The 24,375-nt window shown below is 36.7% G+C and overlaps 1 protein-coding gene across 12 annotated transcripts in view; it reads right to left on the reverse strand.

Moving 5' to 3' along the window:
* OXR1 (oxidation resistance 1) overlaps positions 1-24,375 on the reverse strand; it is a 294,879-nt gene that overhangs the window by 11,929 nt on the left and 258,575 nt on the right. For 8 of the 12 annotated variants that reach the window (XM_080381556.1, XM_080381557.1, XM_080381549.1 and 5 more), the window contains 2 exons: positions 21,590-21,752; positions 1,356-1,436 (listed from right to left, as the gene is read on the reverse strand). In XM_080381556.1, the coding sequence (XP_080237682.1) occupies positions 1,356-1,436; positions 21,590-21,752 (244 nt within the window). Of the gene's footprint in view, positions 1-1,355; positions 1,437-10,347; positions 10,493-21,589; positions 21,753-24,375 lie in introns of those variants that run through there. The other 4 variants (XM_080381553.1, XM_080381552.1, XM_080381550.1 and 1 more) reach the window with 3 other exon arrangements.

Consider the following 24,375-nt stretch of genomic DNA (forward strand, 5'->3'; position numbering starts at 1 on the left):
TGACAGAATGCACTGTCGATTTGAAACTTGCAAATCAATTTCCCACTTAACTTTTGACAGAGCTAACCGACCTGTAGTGAGATTCCAGGGGCTTCTGAGGTCAGTAACTGCCATGCAGCCTACATCACAAACTCTCAAATGGCCTCAGAGCACAGATTTATAGGCTCTAGTCCATCACATCAGATTTTTCAAGTTGGCCTAAACCTTGAGTTTGGGCATTCCAGGGGAAAGACATTTGGAAAAAGCTCTTACACTTCCAGGATATTAATACAAGGATTGTCCATCACCACTTGCCAGAAACAGAACTGTTTTGCTCTCAAGTGGGAATGAAAATTTTTTTGTCCCAAATTTTCCAATTTTACTATAGAACTACAAGTGCAGCTTTTGGGTTCATGTTCATTATTGATCTATGCAACCATACCACTTACTAACATTTTAAAGTACTTAAATTACTGAATATTAAACAAACAGAAATAAGAGAGCTAAGAAAATGTTTCTTATGTATTATTACATAATAGGTGAAAAAATCCAAGATCAAAGTAAAAAAAAAACAGAATTGAAACTTTTTTTACAGTTCCAGCAGACAGTTACTACAGGAAAACAAAATACTCAATACATAGTTTACAACTCCTTAGAAGCTTTCCATCAGTAAGTTATGTATGACATAGACAGTAACTAACAGTTTTATAAATGTCAAAGAACTAAGAAACACCTAAAGAGAATGCAAATAGCGGTTTAAGTCTGTATCAGTAAACCTTCAGAAATCCAAACCAAAATACTGTTTCCAAAGTACCATTTTTGAAACTGACAGTTCCATTACCAGCTCGATGTCTGTGCCCCTCAGCTGTGCTGAACTGCCTCAGTTACCTGCTTGTGTAACAGGAAAAATACTTACCTATTCCACAGAAGTTGTGAATCTTCATACTTGCTAAGTACTGTGAGATTCTTGATGAAAGATTCCTATATAAAATTAAACACCTATGCAACAAGGTTTTGGATCCTTCACCTGTTTTGCATTCTTTTTAGGAAAACTTCTACCTGACACAACACACCAGTCTGAAGTGGAAGTTAAAACACATCACTCCAAGTCAAGCAGTACTAAGAACAAATTTTCAAATTCTGACAGAAAATTCCTGTTTGAAAAATGTGGAAGTAATAATTCCATCAAAAAATTACTGATTCCATCATAGCATTGCACAGTTAAATATATGTCCAAAACAAAGGAATTTTCTGCTGGATCCTTGTAGTGCTGTAGACAAGACAAACCCGAGTGCGGGACTTGCCCTGATCAAAGACACTACAAAGAAAGATGTTTTAGTATCTGGAGATGGGATTTAAACTACTGAAGAGGGCACCTGGAGACGTCTGCAGAGTGTGCGCAGTTCTTCGCTATTTAGAGCATCGATCCTGCGGTGATACTCAGCCACTGACACTACCTGAATATGGAGACAGGAAGACAATAATTCCACTGACAGTTGAAGAAAAGTAAAAAGATAAGAAAGAAAAAAGTGGAAGAGTAATGAAGGGAAAATGTGCGATGATAACAAACAAACAAGAAGTACTACAAGATGTTTGCTCCTGCAAGGACAATGCACATGTGGGTGATCTTAGACAAATGAGTAGACACAGCAAAATTACATATTAAACACTAATGGCACTAGCAGACAGATATATCTCACTGCTCTAGGATGAATATAGAGCTGATATAGAACTGCATAAAGTTACCAGTATCGGGATGCTAAATTAGAAGTCAATCTGAATTGCATGCCTTAACCCAAACTCTTCAGACGAAAGTCCTCTCAAACACTCCTTACACCCAGATTAATGAGTGCTATGAACCTGGGTTGCTTTCCTGAATAAAGACTAGAAGCAAACCTCAGGCTTCTCAGTAGATTTTGACTCTTCTATCTGGCAGTGAAGATAACTGTTAAAGATAACGTAGCAGGACTAAAGTTTAGTAACTCCCCAGTATTACCTCACAGTATCTTTATCCTGGACTTTCTATTCACCTCCAAAGCTTCAGGAGCTGCTCATCTGTCAACACATTCACTCCAAATGGCACCTCCACTTTGGCAGGACATGTACAGCCAGAAAGCCTTTAGCCAGAAAGGTCTAGAACATGCTGCTCTGGTGCAACAAGCTGGCTAAAGGACTACAACAGTCATTTTGATGTAACTACAGCAATAATGTGATTTTGAGAATGACTCAAAATCATCATTCATATAAAAGCATCTTAAAACAGCTGGTGGAGAGATTAAATGGATGTCCCATGTAGTAAGAGTGTATTAAAAACTTCTAGAGCCTACCACAGCGCAAAGGAAGATAACCACAAGTCCAGCAGCTCCCCATCTACCTGCCCCTACTACAAGGAGTTTGGCCAGATACTCGCCACTGTCCTGAGTACAGAGCCCACAGTCATGCATTACTGGCTCTTGAGCAGCGATGGTTCACTTTACCCTATGCAGCTGCAAAGCAAGGAAAAAGGAATACTTGTGACATCCAGTTTTATTACTGAATAATCAGTAATTACTAGCACTCAGTTTGTTTCCACCATTTTCTACTATTCTCTTAAAAAATATCAAGAACGTTGTTGGAAGTTGCATTGGTTTGTGCATTTTCAGAATCAAGCAGCTATACATAAAGCTTTAGCAGTATCCCACTCAAGCATATAAGTGGTAGTGCAGTTTTGTCCTTTTTATTTGCTATGACAGTTCATTGCAAATTACATCGTTTATACCAACACCTTATGAATGTAACCCTGAAAATGCAACAATGTGAGGACTGGACCCTTTACCCTTGATGCTTCTTTAAGTTCAGCGCCTTACATGAGAGGCAGTAGTTAACTTACAATGGGCCGTAAATGAGTGGTTGCATAAGGAGATTCTGGCATGGGGAATCAATCCCCCACACCATTATATAGTTGCTATTTCACATACTGTAATGCAGACAATTCTATAGCCAATGCCCTCTTGCTTTCAACTTGTCAAAAATGCATATTCTACCACCATTCTGCACCTGGGAACTGCTTATCAACCCTTTTGCTCAGTGATCAAGATCTGACACACCTTTTCATATGCCATAGGGGTGCTTGCAACCCTCATAAAAGTGTGCACAAGGTATTTAGATAAATTTCTTACCCGAGACAAACATGAATACTTATCCAAGTATGTACACAATAACTCCTCTTTGGTATACTGAGCCTGTTGCACACCATCACATTACATCTTTACATTTGTTTTGTGAACAAAAGCCTGCATTGTGGCAGACCATTAGCATGCAGTGACAAACCCATAAATAGCATGTCATAGACTGTCAAACTATTAATGGAAAAATTAAAGGCAAGGAATCCCCCCTTTCAAACCCACTGCTTATGGTAAGTATACAATACATACCAAATTCCGTGAGTAAACCTCAAGACAAATTATCTCAAAGTTACCCACTCATCACCAAACCAGGCTTTAATACACTTAATACATTATGATACCGCAACAGCTACTGTACCTGACCACCTATAAAATGCTGATGGTTTAAGTCAACATGTTTTACTTTTGCCTTGCAGTGGACAAGACTATGTACTTGAGGATTAAATGAGCAACAGAATCCTGAAGTTATGTATGTCTAAGCCTACTAATAGCTACCTTCTGCAACTTAATTCAGGAACCGACTGAGACATATCTTGAAAACAGCTAGCATTTTGTCCCTGCCAGTCTTAAGGGAGCTGTTTTGAAGCAGCAGTATTAGTGAGAAGCTTATTCTGTTTTATAACCTGGTTTAATTCATAGTCTGCTTATGCTGTGTTTCCTCTTCTATCAAAAATTCTTCATTTTGCTTCCTTATATGATATTAATCCTCTAGTCTATTTCACCAAGCTGAATACACCTATTATTTTCTTTCCTTGCACCCCATCTGTACATCAGCTGTCTGTTTTCCTGATCATTTCAGGAGCTACTTTCTACCTTATTCCACTTTGAGCTTTCATTCTTAAACACAGAACTTCATTAGTTTTTCATAGGGTATTAAGAGATCTGGAAAGCAAGGTCTTTCATTCCTGAAAGACATACAGGTTTTGTATGCATCATATTGGACTGTGTTTTCAGTACAGAGTATTTCTTTGTAGTAACACTTCTCTCATTTTTGGGCAGGTAGCAGTGGATGCCATTTGTGTTTCATCAAGGCTTTTGATTCTATCCTATAGCAGCCTTGCAATCAAAACAGTTACGTATCAAATGCATGAAGAACAAGGCTGAAAAACTGGTGGGACCACTGGGCTCAGAGGGTTGATGTTAACAATAGTTAAGGACTAGAAAAAGCTTCCCAGGAATGCTGTAGAATCTTCACCCTTGGAGGCTTTCAAAGTTTGACTGAGCAAGGTCCTGAACCAATCTGGACAAAGTCTTGCATTTAAGTCCTTAAAGTATAGGACAAGGCTTTCCAAATTCCAACACAGTCCATGCCCTTACACAGAAATTTCCAAATCGCTCAGAACTATAGCAATCTAAGTATTCTGCCCAGGATTAAAGTGCAGGCCTGTATGACTATGCTATGTGCTTTATTTACTGCGCTCTATTCACTATGCTGTACTGGCATGCATTTCCTTGACACACAAAGCTACCTTTTTCAGGATCGGGTTCTTGAAGGACCCTCTGTTCTCTCTGGCTCCTTTCTGCTTCAAAAGGAATGCAGGAGGAACAAAGAACAGCTAAACCTTTTATTCTAAGTCTAAGCACTGGTTGGAATAGACAGAGACAAAACATGTATAGCCAGAATTAGCGTGCTTCAGGGCAAAAATGATTCTGCTTAGGAACTTGGAACAATCTACCACAGGACAATTCCAAGGGCTAATAAAGTTTGGAATTACATGGTATATATCACAGAATCAGAACGATTTGGGTTGGAAGGGACCTTAAAGATCATCTTTAATGATCATGACCCAGCCATGGCCAGGGTCACCTTCCACTAGATCAGGTTGTTCACAGCCCCATACCACCTGGCCTGGAACACTCCTAGGTATGGGGCAGCCACAACTTCTCAGGGCAACCTCTTCCATTGTCTCACCACCCTCGCAAAGAATTTCTTCCTAATTTCTAATCTAAACCTATGCTCTTTCAGTTTAAAACCATGACCCCCTGTCCTATCACTGAAGACCCTTGTAGTAAGTCCCTCTCCAGCTTTCTTGTAGGACCTCTTTAGGTACCTGAAGGTCTCCCCAGACCCTTCTCTTCTCCAGGCTGAAAAACCCCAGCTCTCTCAGCCTGTCTTCATAGGAAAGGTGCTCCAGCCCTCTGATCATCTCATGGCCCTCAGAGATCTAATACTTAATATCCTTACAGATCTAATACTATCTGCTCTATTCATAATAGCAACGTTGATGAGAAAACATGGAATGACTTTTATGACTTGTACTGCGAATGCCTTTCAGCTTGACTCCACAACTTGTACAGGTCAGTTAACTACTTAGCAGAACACACAACAGCTTTAATATTTAATGCAGTGAGTCAAATTGAGCATTTGCTTACTAATGAGTCAACTTATCAAGAGGCTTAGGATTCTCCTTTTGGAGAAACTCATGTTTCTGAACTTTGTTTTTCTGAAAGTATGTCAGAGTATATAACTCTTACAAGCTACACTGGCATACACAGTGAGCAGTGGACAGTTAGCCATGCAGATGGTGACACATCAGCCCTTTCAGCCACTGGTTATATCAAATCTGCTATACACAGCTATAAACATGAAAACTGCTTACACCGGTGAGGCATTCCTCCCAGTTTAACAAAGCCACAAGCGGCCAACACACATGCACATAATGCGTGTTCGCTAACAGGGTGGTGTAAGTGCTGCCCTCAAATCAAGCACAGCTAAACTTTCAGTTTCAGCTACTTGTTAACTCTGTCTCCTTAGAGAAAGGGAGGGTCTTATCAGAGCTGAACAGTGCTTCTGAAAGATAAGAATGAAGAAAGCATAATGGTATAAACTGTTCTCTTCAGCATAACTTATCTATACCCTCATTATTAACTGTAAATATGAAATAAGACTCAAATATTTAACAAAAATGAAAGCTGAACAATTTTATTTTGAATCTTAATACATCTGTGTAAAATCTGGTGAACTTCAAGCTTCATCAGTATTATTTCTTGAGAGTCAAAGTCTCACCTTTCCAGGACATTTAATTGAAAAAAAAAATAAATGCCATCATAATTTTATGCAGCCATTTACAAAGTCACTCCACAATATCAGTCCATCCCCAATTCATCAGTAAATGGGGAGGGGGGAGAAAGGGTCAGTCTCTTTTTAAGGGCTGTAAATATCCTTCAACAAAAAATAAAAGGTACACTTCTGAACTGAATGCTGTTATGACTATTTTAAGAGAAACAGTAACTTTTTTTCCAGACAAATTTAGTTTCCTCCCAAAAACGTTAGACATCACTTGAAAGAAATAATGTTGAAGAAGCAATCTTCTCCATCATAAATACTATTATTTGGGACATACTGGTTACATTACAATAATACATTAATACATGAGGTTTACCACCTTAGACAGTTGCAAGGTATCATTCTGAAAAAACTACGACTAATTTAATTTGGTTAATTTTTAACAAGCATGCCTACAAAGCTTACCATTTTCTGCCTCTTGCTGTTTTCAGCCAACTCATCTCCCTGTCACTCTACTGGTGACAAGGAAGAGAAGGTACAGGAGCTATCCATTTTAAGCAGAGGAAAGGGACTGGAGAATCACAGCAGTCCCCTGGGTTGGCTGGCACAGCAGTTCTTTCTCTCTTTCAACATCTTTAAAACTGGCCTTCTGAACTGTTCTGCAGACCAGTATGTTTTCCAGAGCAGGGACAGAAGAGCTGAGTACAATACATGACAGCAACAATCTCCCTGTGATCCACACTGCCTGCACAGCTCTTCTGCAGGATGGACTGTTAAGAATCTGCCTGGAAGTGCCCTAAGCCCACAGCAACTGTGCCAAGCCATAATTAACATATAGTGAAGATAAATTAAAGTATCTGCAATAACCAGAATTAATAAATGAACTTGAGATGAAAGCAATCAAAGCCTGTAGCACACAAAGTATACAGAGCCTGGAAACCTTTATAACAAGCTATTTTTTTCAAGATACAAGAAATCCTTAATTTGAGAGATATAATAACACCTGCAAGAAAACCAAATTTAACATGGGCAAACATTAGACAAAGTTTAGGATGTCTGTGCAAAGAACTAAGAATTAGATTTATGAAAGTTACTTCCTTACAGAGGCAGATCAGGTGATTTCACTCACTTTGTCCAAAGAAAAAAAGATCTGTAGCACCATTACCAATAAAACCCAGCTCTCTTGCAAACCAATTTAAGTAAGTTTCAGCACGAGCAAGCAGAGAAACCAGAGGTTCAGTTGCTGAAAACATAGCACCTGGTGCCTAACCTCAAGCAGCCAATCCAGAAGGCAGGCTGAGAAAGGTTACATCTCACTTCTGATAGTGCCACACAGAGATCCTCTCACATATGAAAAGAAAATGCTGCACATATTTAAAGGAGGTAACTGAATTACAGCCCAGTATGGAAACGTTTGTATCTTTACAGATACAGACACAGATACAGATATCTTACAGATACAGAAATCAGAAAAAGGATCAACGTCAGATTGCACAGATCATTAAAAACTGTTGACAGATAAAATCTAAGCTTCTACTCATTTGTTTTCTTTCAATCTATAATCCACTTTTCCAGATGTTCACCTGCTACCATACTTTGCATTTGTAGTGAGGCCTAATATTTCACAGTTATTAAAAACAGAAATAACATATAATTAAATGGAAGATCAGTCAAGGTATGATGCATAAACCCCGTAAGTATTTAGGACAGTTGTTATGGCAAATATCTGTCATTGAGGAAAGGTTCTAGGCTCAGTGACCAGTGTAAGAGTACTGGATTACACTCTGCATTTTTTGTTTTAAAGAGTCTCAGTTCATCAGTTCACTCTATTACTCCAAACCAAAATTAGTATGGAAAGCTGACTGTAAAAAGGTCTTTGTAGCAGTATTGTCTGATTGATGCAACCTTGCAGTTCTGACATACACACGGATTAAGTACTAAATTCTCATCTTTCAAATGTAAGCCCCTATTATACCTCCATAATAGCCAAAGAATACAGCCATTAGCCTAACAACTACAGTTAACCATTAAATCAAGAACTACAGAAGTTGTGCAAGTCTCAAATCATTCAAGCTATTAAAACCGACACCACTTTAATTTCCTTTGAATAGTATCTTAAGAATATAAAAGCCAAAGGTAAGGTTCTGTTGGTTTTGTCCCCTTTGGATATGGCTGCCTATGGAAGTTTTACAAAGCATTTGGACAAGTATTCCCAAAGGCAGCAATCACCTTTTGTTCTCTTTGATTGCCTGATGTCTTTTGTCTAAAGTGCTTTGACAGAAAGAATGGCTGCCTGCATTTTTGACATTCTAGAAACTTATGGTACTGTAAACAAAAGACATGCCAGTAAAGAGATGCAGTAAATACCAAACAGATTTACCAAAAAAGTGGGAAATAAACATTATTATTTTTTTGAAGGGGGAGCATAATGTGTTGATTAGTCAACAAAATTTTGAACGCTTATCCTGGGAAAGCATTGAACTCCTACAATGCTCAGCCCAAATTTATCACTACAAAAATAAATGCTTTTCAGGTAAACAATCCAGGGTGACATAGTTGCTTCAGGAAAGCATTCTTGTTTCATAGTATCACTCCATTTGACCCGGCAATTACGTTATTTCATGTCAGATGGGTTTTCATCCAAAAGCACTAATGGACCATTTAGTCAAAACCCTGTACTTCATATAAGCTGCCAGTCTTTTCAATATGCATCCCACTTCATCTTGCATAACACAGAAGTAATGGTACCAATACCCTTTCCCTCTTTTCTTTAAGAAGGTTCCACTTGCTCATTAGCTTTATGATCATTCATGGAAGGAAAAGACCCAACTTGAAGAATATACATGTCTTGTTAACACAGTAACATTTAAAAAAATATTGCCATCTGTAGATACTTCTATATCCTTTTTTTCTGATTTGACTTGTTTTATATATTAAAATACCTATTCTCTACCTCTCTTGCAGAAAGAAGATTCCCATACAGTCTTCTTCAGTTCAATCTCTCCTTAAAAGCCAATAACTAATGCGATTTATTAGTGTAGTTGGACTCTGGTTAAAATGAAGTGTTGGACCTAAGGAAATAATTGTAACAAGGGATACAACTACCTTTTTATTAGCTGGGCAAGATATAGCTGTATGTCTGCATATATATATGTATATATTTTGAAGAACACATTCTGAGTAAACTTCAGATACCTTTTACAGTGCTACAGGATATGCTCAAGTTACATTTGAGTTAATTTAGGAATTTCATTTCCATTCTACATTCCATTGCCAAAGAGGAAAATTAAAAGCCTATTATGTCACAAATATGTTGTTTGTTAGTAACAAGTGTTTACAGAACCAGCTGTTGCCATATGATAACTTCATATTCTGCAAGTAAGCTGACTACAAATAAAGATCAAAATAAAAACTAGTCAAAAGCACCTCTGAAAGAAGTATGCACCCAAACCTGGAGACCTATAACTCTTAAATGATAAAAAGCCTGTCACAAGCAGAGTCTGAATGAAAAATATCTTCCAATCTACCAGCTGGTACAAGCACAACAAGTATATTTTCAAGATCACTTCCTCCCTACCCCCAAGATGTTATTGTTTTGCAAGTCTCTCTGAGACTTCCACTTCCTTTACATACTACCACAAATGCAAGTCTTTTGGGGGAGAAAAACACTGAAAAAACCAGCACAGTTACTTTCATAAATCAAACAGCAAAAATAGTGGTACTGGTCTCCTGCTTCATTACAAATGCTAGAGTAGGACTACAGCATATTCATCTCCATCAATTTGGAAGAATTATCAGACCTTCATACGGTTGAATGACTTATAGGAAGGTATAATCAAGTGGTAACTCAGGAGGTTTACACTGGTGTAATTAAATGCCAATTAAACAGTTGTTCACAGTATTTAGCTATAAATCACATTTTTTGTTGAACAAATGCAATATACTAAGGGGGGGGGGGAACCCAAACCAACAAACAAATCACCCTAAAAATGCTACACCCCTTAATGCTCAAAGTAGCTTCTCTTCATCTAACGCCAGTGGAGTACCAGCAATTAGGTTATGTACCTAAAAGTAATGAAAATTTGTGACTTGGCATCCTGTTTACACATCCAAAATTTAAACTTCCAGAAACTGTCTCTGCACCACAACATCACAAGAAAGCAATAACAGATATGAACATACTGCACTGAAAATTACCAGAGCATATTTATGATTTACTGGCTGATGCTTTCTTCCCTTCTTCCCATACCACAGACGAGACATTTCCCTTCTAAAATTAAAACGAGACTAAAAAAAGAAATTGGAAAAAAACCAATCATTCAAAGCTGTTTGAAAGCATTCTCTGTACCTGCTGTCAGTTCCAGGCACAGGCAGAAGCCCACGATGGTGACAGGATAGTTTGCTAGACACACACATTTGACTGACGTGGCAGGGAACAAATGAACGAGTGTACAGTAGGGGGATGTATCGCAAATGATGACGATACAGAAGAATAAAGGTTTCCTGTATTCAAGTGTGGTTGCAGAGGACTAGTTTGTTAAAAAGGCTAAAGTATTTAAAGATACAGAACAATTTTTCTTACACAATACTGAACAACACAAAAAAATCCCCAAGGACTGCTTGCAATATTCTGTTAGACTATAATTATTCATAAACAAGTTCTAATGGCAACAAATTTGCACCCAATATTAAAATAAGTTTGTCTTAGTTATGTTGACAGCTGCACATAAAGCCTGTCAGCCTTAGAGTCCACAACCAATTAAAAAGGTGGTCAGTTAAGTTTTTTGTGGTTTGGTTGTTTTTTTTTTATACAAAATGTTTTAAAGCATTCAGTAACTGTTAGCCTCCCTGCATTATCATATATTTTTTTTTAAAGCTAAAAAAAGAAAATTAATCCTTTTTTTTGTCTATAAGCTGAACTTGCTGTATGGGTTAAATGCTAGTCCCAGCAATAAAGTATTTTTGGAATCATGATTTTTTTTTTTTTCTCCTTAAAGAAGATTGTTTAAAAGAACAGGCACGTGCAACAGTAATGTGCACAGCAATCCTTTCAGAATTTCCTTGTAGAAGCACATGGAGGCTTTTTCCACCTCCACCCCCCACCCCCCCCTCCAAAACCACCAAGTGCTCTGAGTCCTGGGTAAAAGCATTAAATAGGCCAGGGCAGTGCTGCAACACTAAAGCTCCTGCTGTTGCACTGCAATCTAAAAGCCAAGATGCTCAAGCAGAGAAAACTAGTACCAGAACTTGTCCTGGAACACCTCAGTTTACAACCTTTCTCAAGAGTCAGTAACTAATTTGTTCCAACTTAGGAGAATTATTAAGACAGTAAGTAAGAACATTTTTATCACTGGGACATTTAAAGCTGGGATTTAGGAAATTCAATAATATACTATATATATACACACACAATAATACACTAGATACACAGTCAAAGGGTGTAAGATTCAAACAACACACTATATGTCTATTTGATTTTGGTTTTTAAGTAAGCAAGCTAATACTGAGGTAAAAGAAGAACAAAAAAATTAAGAGACTTAACATCGTTTAAAATGAAAAAATTACAATCAATATTAATAAAAAAATATTAAAAATTATGTAAGTTGCAGTCTCCTCCTGCCCCACCTGGCAAATTTGAAAGGAACGGAAAGTATGCAGAAAACCTGTCTCTAGACATGCAACTTTAAGCCCCGAAGCAAAATCTAGACCCACAACCAGCTCCCCCACAGCTTAGTTCAGCAGTCTTCCCCCATCAATCATTCCCACCCCACCACCCCACCCCCCAAAAAACCAAATTCCTCCCTAACACTTGCCAATATACTTCTTTCTCTAAAACTAGGGGAGGAAGAAAAGGGTCTAAGCCATCACACAATTTTTTATTCTACAACATTTAAACAATTCAAACTTGGCAATTTTTGGCTTCTCTAGAGAGAATAAAACTGGCTCCTCCTAAATCTCAAAAAGGTTTAACAAGTTTGCTCAAAAGAAAAGACAGCAATAAACTACCTTGTTAGATCTGACAATTCACTTTTTTTACTTAGACGTTCAAAGTTTAGTGGGAATAAATGCACTAGTAACTCTCTAGAGCAGACCTCCTGCCAGTCTGTTTTGATGTTCAGTCTTCCAGCAGCAGCTACTCCCACCAGCTGGTAGCTGCCCTGAAGCTGGGAGCATCTACTGGAGGAAGGTGGGTAGAAAGCAGGTCAGGAGAGCCTCAGCATCATCATGAAACGGTGCAGACTTAATTTCAAAAGCTTTCTTTTGTGACTGACCTCCACCCCAGCCCTTTAACAGTCTTTTTCCCAAATTGGTGGAAGATTTATTTCCATTAGCCAGAGAAAAAACTTCACACAAGACACTGTATCCTGTCCTTTAATTAAGGATAAATCAAATAAGCTGCCCTTTTCTATTTTTGCATTTATGGTTTATACTACTGAACTGTTTATTTGAATCAGAACATCATATCTTGTTAGTTAATATACGCCTTGCCATGAAAGTTATTAATTAAAAAGATTCTAGAGAGGAATACCAGCTCAGACTCAACACAGGTGCAGAGCAGCAGCTAACACTTAAGAACATTCACCTACTCGCTACAGAAACAACCGAGCAAAACAAAGTATCTAATTACATTGAATGATAATCTTGTTATTATCATTGTTAGTTTGTAACCAAGCTAAATCTCCACACAATCAACAGTCAGGGCAGAAGCGCAGTCCTTTCAGTAATGAGTTTCAGAAAATCACAAGATTTTTGGAAAAAAGGAGAGTGCCAACAAATATAGGTACAACTTAAAGGTCTTATTTCCACTCCAAAGCAACTATCTAGTTTATACCTTATGCCATACCAGATTTAAGTTATCAGCTCACAAGATGTCATAACCCTGAAGCAGGATAGTAAGTACAATAACTCTAAACTTGAGTAGGCAGGTTGGGTGCTGGGTGTGAAAGAACATCTTTGCAGTTTGATTAGACTGCATTATTCTGTTTCACCCAGTAGCTAACACAATGTCCTGATACCACAATGACAGAAAAGTTGTGATGTTGAATTCTACAGTCCCTATATTTAACATGCATACTTTGTGAGCGTGTTACTTAGCAAGAAGTAACTTATTTCCCCTGCTCCTTCCCTCTTAAGGGAGGGAGGTCAGCCCGGAGAGATACTGGGGGTGGGGGAGCATAATTACGCAGTTTATTTAGAACTTGCTGTTGATTCCACGTGAAACAGTAATGTAGGTGACCAGGTTTTGTGATGAAAAGTCACAAATGTGGTGCACTGAAGATAAGCATCCCCAAGCATCTCCTGAGAAGATTATGTATGAGGCATATGCATAAAATAAGATTATTCTCAGAATTTAATACTCCCATTTTCAGAAGCTGCCCTGAAAATTGAGAAAAGCAGAAATTGCAGGAACCAGTTTGTGCAACTCAAGCATCTCAGTGCAATTCTTAACTCACTTGCTTTTTTGACTGACAAAAAGAAAGCTTGTTCTTATGCTGTTGTATTGATTTGTTTCAAAGCAAATCAATAAGCAGTGACATTAGTTTCACTTTCAGTAGCCTACTTGTTCAAATGTATTTTTTAAAGAGATGAGATTGCTATTTAATTACATCTCACAGGCATGTTTCACAGTTTTTATTATAAACTCCCATCAAAGAGCCCAAAGGAAAAAAACAAAAGCTGCCTCAAGTAGTGTTTAAAATATCATAATTTCAATACATGTTAGTATAATATGACCAAAAACAACTCTATAATTATAAACTCTGTTACAGTCTTAAAGTATTTTTAACTTTAGAATAGCATTTTACAGCTCTGATAAAAGATGTACATCCTGTATGCTTACTCCTTGTATTATAGTTTTAGGGTATAAGTTGCCAAGAACTTCAAAATTAGGAAGACGCCTAATTTAGATGCTAAATTGGTACCTTGGGAAGGAACCCCAATAGGTTAAAGACAGGCAGTTTCCTAATTTAATGATAAAAGGCATACAAAAGTCAGCGGAATTAAGGTCTGGTTTGTTTTTAATACAATACAGACAAGTTCTATTGGCACAAAGAGCCTTTCAGATGACTTAAAAAAAAAGGTACCAAGTTCAGGAGTATTGAATTCAGAATGCAATTAAAAACTAAAGAAAAAAACCTAAAAATCAGTTACTGGCTCCTGTGCAAACCTAATACTTTTTCTTCTAGAATAACTGGATCTTTGTAGAAGTTGTTGCAGGCGAAGCTAACATGGCATTACAGCTAACTGAGGTCTGATCCCTTTCCCCTTTAGGGCTACAAGCAACACTCTAACCAGCATGAAAATCCACCTCCTGCGGTCTATCTAGTACAACACAGACTGGCACAGCTGCTTAGTTGCCTGATAATGTTTCCATAAGAAAGGAAGTCTAATTTGAGAAGTCAACCTTTGTTTCCTTTCAACAATTTATGGGAAGGCAAAAAAAGAAGCTTTTTCCATCCACAAAATTCTCCTCAGGAATTCCAAAAGCTATGCTGAAAACCATTAGGAGTCCCAAAAGTACAAGCTTTTTAGTTGAGCGATTCCACTTCAACTTCTAGCAGAGGGACTGCCCCACTTCTATTTGATACACGAAATAACCATCCATTACAATTCCACATTCATGATTCCAACTACAGGACAGCTCCAAGTAGTGAAAACATCTGAATTTTCACTTGCAAGTTATAAACAGATTCCAAATAGATTAAGTAGAGAAAATTAATAGAGCAAAGCAAGAAATACCCCATGCATGAAGTTGGGAGTACAGTATTTGCTCGAGTTAATTACAAAAGCACAAATGAATATTACCAGTCTCTACAAAGAGCGCTGGCATTATGTTAATGGACATTAGTCTCTCTCCACCCACAATAAATTGACAGAAACATTTCTAGTATTGCACGACAGCTGAAATTCAAGAGACACTCATCCTCCAGCACAACAGCAAAGCCTATCAAACATACTTGTTAATGCACAGCAACACATGCATAATGACACAACCAATTTCTTAACAGGCAATGCACAATGTAAAAAGCCAACAATTATCTAGCTTGTATATTCAATGTAGTATCATAAAGTGATGACCTTTCAAAAACATATTGGAAAAATATTCTTATTTTGAGGACTCTTAATTGTGGTGCATCTTTTTACGCTGCGTGCAGTTTCATTTAAGAAGTCTACAACTTTCAGGCTTTCTCTTCTCTCTAGTGATCCAGTATTATCCAGCTTGTCATAAAGCATTATGATTAAACCACATTTTATAATGTAAGACACAACAAAGAGACAACTAGTTTCACTAGTATCCAAGCACTGAAGTATAGAGTAGGGAATGGAAACCAATTTATAGAAAAAAATCCGATTAAGACAGCAGTGCATACTGAAATGACTATTTTAATACAGAAATGTAGATTACAGTTCAGATCCAATAAAGAACTTAAGCACCTACATCCAGTACTCCAATCTTGAAAAACTTCTTTCTGATGTTTCCTGACCAGGAGACGTAATCACTGTTTCTGACCTTCATGATTCTACAAATAGGCAGACACAGGATTCTAAGAAACTCAGAAGTTACTGTTTTGTTAACACTGAAATGTTGAGCATCTAACCCAAATACCATTTCAGGAAGGCGTAACTTCATTTGCAACTAATGGCTTGATCTAGTAAACACTTTCAGAACAAGTCTAAAAGTTCCAACTGAAATTCAGTTCGAAAGTGAGTTACAAGAGACTTCTGCTTTCTGGAAGCATTGCATTTTCTACAGAAATTTAAAATGCAAAACCAAAAGGTAAAAATTATGAAACGCAAGTCCAGAACATGACCCAGTGAATCTTGGAAAAAGTAACTTGCAAATATCTATTAACTCATGATTTGTTTTGGAAGTTAACTTTAGAAAGCTTTAAATCAAACTTATTTTCTGTATTCTCCAAACAGTTGACAAGCTAACGGAAACAATAAAGCAGATGAGCTTCCAACTACTTTAAGACCAGCTTGCAGGTCCCAAGACAACAAATTTCCTGTTTTCAAATGTCTTGTGGATGAATATTTAGATTTATGTGGACCTGAAGTATGACTCAATCCTGAATAATAGCAATGAATAAGATCAAATGACAGGGGGAAACAGGAGGAGGGAAGGAAGTATCAACATTTTAAATAATTAAGAATTATTTAGCACAGAGCAATTCTTCTGTTTCCTTAGCAGATTTTAGGCTTAAATAAAAAAATTATATCCTTAACTGTTTTCTTCACAAGTGCCCAAGATGAAATTTCTTTAACACCTCTGAAACATTTAGCTGTGGCCACATTCAGTAATTATTTTTTTCTTCTGCATTAATACTCTGTCTGATGATCAGAGATCTGATCTATCACCATAAATCCTGTACTTTCAATACTGCATGATAATAATGACACTTAACAGCTGAAAACAGTATGTAAGATACTACATTGTTCTAGATTCACAATTGGAATCTAAAAGCTAGATTAGCGGTCCATTTCAGTAAGTCATTATTACATACAGAAATAAAAAATGTGTTTATACACATACAGTCAATATAATAGTAGATCTGTTTTCCAGCTCCCTATCAAAATAAGTTAACTACTTATAGAATACAACAAACCAAGTCCCTTTATTATTCAAGGAATGTCATTAACTTTGAGAAATAGTCTCGCAGACCAAGTGAAACGTTAAATAAGCAAATTAAGGTATTCTGGTTCTCTGTAATTTCTTTTTATTCTCCCCTTCCCCCCACAAGAGACCAACTAGTTCTTTAGTTAGATACAAATAGAAGATGCAAAAAACTACGATAAAACTCACATGGGAAAGCACAAATTCCATCATTTCTCTTTTACACACTGAAGTTTCTTATGTGAGTCGTTATTTCCATTGTTTCCCCTCTAATACGCTCCTCCCTGTGTTAAACTGTTAGAGCATAGCTATTTCCTTTGTGTGTAGTATTAAAACTAAAAACCTTGCTTGGAAAATTAGTTTCAGTTGTCTTTCTTCCCCGATATGATAAATTGATTCTTTAAAGATTTGAACTGAATTTTTACATGTGCATGTCAATTTCTGTAGAAGAATATTTGATCTTATAAGCACTTTCTATGAGTACACAAGTTCAGTGGAAAGTTGATTTGCCTCATTTAACACCCCAATATCGTTAATGATATTTTACATGAGTACTTGTTTTCCATGTCTTTTACCTCCAATGGTCAACTTCAAAATGCCACCTGCCACTTCATACAGCAACAGCAGTGGAAACAAGCCTGTCAAAGTCTTACAATCCATTTTAGGAAAACAGTAGTAGAATAACCAGATAATTGGAATTTCTGGGATTGATGAATCACAAAGCTTTCACTTCCTACTCCTACTTTTTTTTTTTTTTTTTTGTAAAGAATGCAGATTTTTCTCCCTGCATTAAAACTGTTAGAATTTGCAAGAAAGGTTACAGAAAATAATGCATACTGGGGGCAGCACTTAAAATCTCACTTCAAGTTGTTCTATAACCAGGTGTGGTTCATAGTTTCTGCTCTGATTACTGGGTTTTTTTTTGTGTTTGTCATTTTTTAAAATGTATATGCAATAGAATAACATTTATACTTTACAGGGAACATCAACAACACCTCTTTTAGAAAACCAATCTTTTATGCAGACATAAGAAACTAATAGCTGTTATTTTACAGAAACAGGTAATAGTTGTGTTACTTCAAATCTCATTTCTCAACCAGGATTTGGAAACCGTAGGAGAGTTCAAGCAGTTTTTCTTTTTCACTCATCTTAAAACTTCTTTGATCATAAGACCAACCCGATTAGCAGTGCTTCAGGACCCACCCTTGCTTTCAAACACTGTCGTACCATGCCTCTACCCACACCAGGTGACAACTTCTTAATGCTTTCAATCTGTAGTACTAATTGGCACCAAAATGATGTTAATGCATCAGCAGCTCTCTAGCAGCTATCTTAACACTGTGTCATTAGTTTCTATACACAGAACTCTAACTTGAAAAAGAAAGAAAATTAGTTTGGTTAGTACCAATGGAAGTTGTTTCCAAGGCACCACAGAACAGAACCTGCCAGCTTGCTGTCAAATCCTGCCATGTTTAGATGTAAGTACAGAATATGCTTTGGAGAAAGCATTTGTTTATCAGCACATAGCGCTAATAAGTAACAGTGTTTAGAAACCTAACAGATAAAGAAAGCCATTGAACTTACATCAAGTAAAAAAATGAATACCATGATAAATAGACCTCTATAGCTCCAAGGCTCAGTATGGACAATAAAAAAACCAAACCAACCCCCCTTCCCCACACCCAACCCAAAACACATTCTTTCTTGATGTATGCCAGGTATACAAGTACAAGAAGGTAGAAGAGATACTGGACGAAAATAGATGGGGATAGCACCGCCAAGAACCTGGCAACACTATTTAATTTCTTACATAATAAATAAAATAAAATTATTGTCTATAAATTTCTAGTAGACTCCAGAGACAAGTCTTTAGCATGGACTGATCTTAAGCAGAAAAATTATCCTTTAGAAAGCTTTGCCAAGGGCACAGGCAGAAGCATCTCAGGAAGGCAGATAGAGAGGAATAACATCAGCAACAGGAGTTACAAGGTACCCCACAGAGAGTTTGTGTTGAACTAAGTAACCAATGACTATGAAACTAGTCACTTTTATCGATGGTAATGTTAGATTCATGGTTATTTCTGAAGTCAGTTATCTATTAACTGCAGCATATAATACAAAAAGAATCAGCTAAAGGATTCCCCAGATGTGTGGGTAGGGTTTTTATTTTCCTTTTTTGAACACTTCATCTAGTGCAGTATTTGTAAAAATTAGTGTTTGGTATGACGGCAGGAGTCTTGATCTCTTTGCCACTAGGCCAGTTGAGGTTTTATCTACTGGATTGCTTCAAGGGAAAAGGCTGATAGGAAATTGACTACTCTGTATACAGGTAGAAGAAGAAAGCATAAGCAGCTGAAAAATTAGATTAAGTTCACATTAAGAGTCCAGTCCTATTCGCTGATCCATTTAATAAACTTACAAACCAACCCCTACTACTTGTTTCACATGTTACTGCTCTTTGTTTCTGCTTGTTCATTCTTCCTGTAATTCCTTTTCCACTAAAGGAAAGGACTTTCCTTAAAGTCTCCTGATAAAAATCTGCAGCTGAATGTGTTAACATAGGACTACCAAAGAAGCAAAAGCTGTCTCAGACCACCATAACTGGGTTACCCATTAATCCTCTTCCCTGTTTCTCCATTTTTAAGATACTGTACAAGCACAGCACAGAGAACATTTTTTGAGAAGAAAGCCACTCCACTAGCTGCCTCTTTCATCAATCAACAATTCTTAGTGATGCATTTTTTTGCTTTCCATTTTCTTTCCACCCTGAGTTTTCCCATCATGATGTTCTGAAGAAGGCAGCCTATTTTTCATCCCAATACCCACAAAGAGGTTTCAATGATGTGTTCACCTGCTACCTTCAATTACACCTGGGTCAAGGGCTGACAAAGAAAAAAAAACTTGCTGGGTTAAATGAAAGAAGTATATTGATCAAAAATACTGACCAAAAATCAGTGGGAATAATTGGTATGGCAACAGCTACAACTCCCTGTATGTACTGATACTTCCCAGCACATATGCTAAGAGCCACTAAGACTCAGTTGTATGTAATCACAGGTTGAACCATCTGGCACTGTCAAACATTTCTGATTAAAAACTTTTTTACAGCTTTCAGATTTGTGCTAGAAGTCAGTCATAAAAAGCCACATTAATCAAGTTAAAATGCACAGAAGACCATATTAGCATATTTCTTGTACTTGCATAACATCTTTTTTAAAAGGAATTATCCATCTCACTAATCACACCAAATTCTAAATCCAGAAAACTATTATTTGATAATATTAAGCAAACCAAACAACATAATTTTCACATACCATATATGGAATAATAATGTTTTTGAAATATGTCTTCTACAATTTTTTCCAAGGGAGACCTAAATAAAGGCTGAAGGCATGACCTCATTCTGTAGTAACTTGAAGAGATTTGAATACATGTAGGAAAAGGACTGCCTCTACTATTTTCACAAATTACTCATTAAAAATTAACATTTAATCAGAAGAAAAGTTTGCATTATTTTCTGTGGACATTATTCTGTAAATATATTAAAGATGCAAAGTTACTGAAGCACTCACTAAGACAGACATACTGTGCGTTAAACCATAATACTGATTGCTTGCCACTGATCCCTATGTTGCAAAAAAACCATCAAATACTTATAAATGCTTTGAGCAAGACTCAACACAAAAATACACTGCTGGTAAAAATACTAAAACAATATATACTCTAAAAATATGAAGATTCAAAAGACATACTTTTATGACACTAATTTCAATGCCTCAAAACAAAAATTTTCCACGCAAAAATCACTGACCTGCATAGATACTGTTTTGTAACCACAGCCTAACACTTCAGCTAAGTGAGGAGTTTGAAGGCAGAGTTCTACAATTATAAATTTTGGAGTTAAGAAGAAAACTATTACCCATAGTTAGATTACTCCAGTTTTTAAAAATTTCTTTTATAGTCTACATATAAACACAAGTATGGATGTCGTTAACTTCAACACTGTCTATTGTGGGGCAGGAGGGAGGGGGAAGAAAAAAGAAAAAAACAAAAAAGTCAGTCTTATACTCAGAGATAGCAATTGTGCCCTTACACTCAAGTTAAACAGCACTGATGGGATACTTCAATATATATATATAACAAGAATCAAACTTTTGACTGACTGACACTTGAATGCACAAGACTACAAGTGCTTTAACTGTGTGTACATTACAAAACAAAACCATGCAGACATGTAAAGATGTGTCCATAGAAACACAGTGGACACAGATTCACATGGCAGAAATGTGTTTACTACGGAAAATAAAAGTTCCAATTACATTATATTACTAAAATCCATGCAACAGCATCTTAATGTATGAAGAAGTTATAAATGAGAAGTTACTGGATTATTGGAAAAACATGTCATTAATGATTAATTTTCTTTTTTTATTGTCTCATCCCTGTTTTGAAACTTACAATAAGTATTCAACATTCTAGATAACAGGAATAATAAACATCAGAACACTGTCAGTTTACTGGACTGAAAACTAAGTCTGCTTCAAAGTTCCAACTTCCTTTGCTGTACTTGCATTCCTTTCAACTTTGAGTTTTAAGTTACAATTTACTTCATACAAGAGTGACTTGTAATTGTGAAATGCTGCCCTGAACTAGAGCAAAGCATTAGGATGGCATAAATTAAGCAGTCATGATCATAGTAAGCAGACTAAGTACATTGCTTTTCTTATTGGAAAGTATTTAACATTATTTTAACTATATTCCTATGAATTAATTAAAAAAAAAAAAAAAAAAAAAAAAGGAGTCATTGACACTGTTCTTCCTTACCTCCCACTCTTTAGCAGCATCTTCAGTAGTAGATTCTTCACTAGTTTCAGGCTCTTCCTTTTTTTTCACCACTATAAATCCAGGTTCCTGAAGAGATTCCCCAGTATCTTCTGCATATATCTCTGGACTCCACTGGATAAAGAAGACATACAAGTGATCTGTCCTAGAGAAGTCAAGTAATGATACAGGAAAGAAAAACAAGATAAGTTTGTGATCTTTTGGGTCATGCCTAATAATTATGAAGTATTTAAGGTTAAAGTGAAAATACTTACTATTTCATGTTTTACTAGATATTAGAGACATTTGAAAAAAGCTAGTTAGCTGGGTTTTTTTCTTTTTAATTACGTGAAGCTGATACTGGAGGGAAAATAGGAAACAAGTTGGCAATTAACTAGCTATGTTTTCATACACAAGTACAGTCCTTCAAGCACTTCTATTGGAAACTTCTGTTTACAATTGAAATAACTTCCAAAATAAAAAAAACACACTAATATTTTTTAAATATCTTAAAGTAACTTAAAAACATAAATGAAATTGTCATTTAAAAAGGTCTGCCCATCTGTTTTGTCCACCCCTGAAGAAGAACTGAACACTCCCAAGACATGTAACCAAGATACACAGACATGGAGAATTACTGCCGATATGAAGAGGTACGGCTGGAAGCGTGCATATATATAGCTAGATCATAAACTACAGACTATTCTAACTGCAGTACATACCAAGATTCAAATTTGCCTCCTTTTAAATTATCTGCCACAAATGTTCTTCCAAACTAGAGAACCATAATGCCCAAATTCGCAGAAGAAAGTTATTTACAATCCTAATAGATGTCCGTCTATACTGTTTAAGTATTTCCTGTAGGTGCACAGATGGAGCATTTAAAAAAAGGACATGCAATGAATCTACTAGGATCTCTTCATCACGGAAAAGACAGCTTCAGAGCTTTATGGCTCTGGTTCCCAAGGGTCTGAATATTCTTTATGTCTCTCTTCAAAGATACTCGCTACAGTGACTCTGCATGCTGGATCAGCATGAAGAACAATATTTAGCCTTTTGCCCCCCTACCCCCTTCTTACTACTTACAAAACCGAATACTGGAAGAACAGCAAGAAAATACAGAACAGCAAAGTCTTTCGGAACTGCAGCTATAACATTCATGTGCTTCTATGTCTAAAAGGATGCAGCACACAGGCATGTAATAGCAGTCTCACAACAGGGTCAGTTATTCCAAGTCCCTCTTGTTAAAACTAAGGATCCTACATAACACTGATTAAAAAAAGAAAAGACATTTTTTTCTGACAGTAAGAGAAAACAGAACATTTCAGATGCATATGGCTAGATAAATTCTACGACAAAGAACAAGAAGCTGCAGACTTCTCATGCTCTGAATGAGGTACCAATTTTAAAGTCTTACAAGTAGAAAAAAAATACCAATTTTCACTTTTTAAGAACCTGAAATTGTGTATGGTAATAGCAGTTAAAAAAGTAAATAATACTTGATGTTTAAGGAACTGTAAGGCTTCTTCTTTTTGAGAATAAGAACACTGAAATGATACAGGTTTGTCAGACATCTACTTTTTTCTCTTTCTTACTTCTAGGCGACAAAGACAACTGAATTGACGTGGAAGATTTTGACCTAAGCAGAGTAGCACTCAGCCAGGTTAACACTGAACTAAGTAAACAAACACCCCAGTACCACCACATGTGACCGTGTACAAAAACATAGGACACACACTGGATGGAAAGAGAACAGATTACTAATTCCCCACGCAGCTAGAAAGAGAAACCCTTCATCAGTGGAGTAATTTCCAAGAAGATCAGATACAGATGGTAAACTAAGAAGTATTTCTTCCAAAATACATTGTAAATTCTGCTTTATGCTGAAGATAAGTGCTGCTCTGCTACCTTAGAAAATGAACCAAAGAGACAGTAGTAATTTTAATCAGTTGACCTAGACATCATTGCCATACGTGAAACTTTGACGTTTTCAAATTAAATATGATAGGAATTGAACAATCAAATTTGAGCTGATATCACCACCACAAGAAGTCACCTGGCCCAGGCAGGATTAACTATATCAGAATCAGTATGACAGACATTTGTCTCAAGAAATACCATAATCTCCACCACTTAAGGGTGGCAGGGATGATGTTTAAAAGCAAGTTAGTGATTCACTAGCATAGACTCAATTCTCACTGTTTGAAAACTCAAATGTTTTGATGCAATTTCAGTCTATTACACATGTCCATTCACAGTGGACATAAAGACTACTGCCTTTCTTGCTGCAGCCAGCTTTAAAGTATGAAACGAGTTTTATGTTTGTATCAACCTTTTCTCCTTTAGATTAAAGAACCCCACTTACTTCTAATTTTCTTTATATGTTACACTTTCTAGGCATTAATTAGTCTTGCTGCTTTCCTCTGGACTCTCTCCAAATGATCCATATCTGTCCTCAACTGCAGTGACCCAACTGGACATTCTATGCCATTCAGCTCAAAAGAAAAGATGGAAAAGCAACTTGATCATTGCGTATAGGTGTTTATACAAGATGACAGCTGGTAAGTTTTTTGTTGTTTCCTTCTTCCCCCCTCCCTCTTCTGACTAGGATGTAATAATCTCCAATAGCCCCCAAAACCATATTCAACTTGAAAATAAGTCACAGTTTCCTAGCAGTAAAGATCATGTAAGAATGCGAGGCTTTACCAGTGAGTGAGCATGGACATCTCATGTCTTTGAATCACTGCAACAAATATAGATATTTTTCCAGTATATATATTTAAGTTACT

Source organism: Falco punctatus, assembly GCF_963210335.1.
Source record: "Falco punctatus genome assembly, chromosome: 3".
Classification (NCBI taxonomy): Eukaryota; Metazoa; Chordata; class Aves; order Falconiformes; family Falconidae; genus Falco; species Falco punctatus.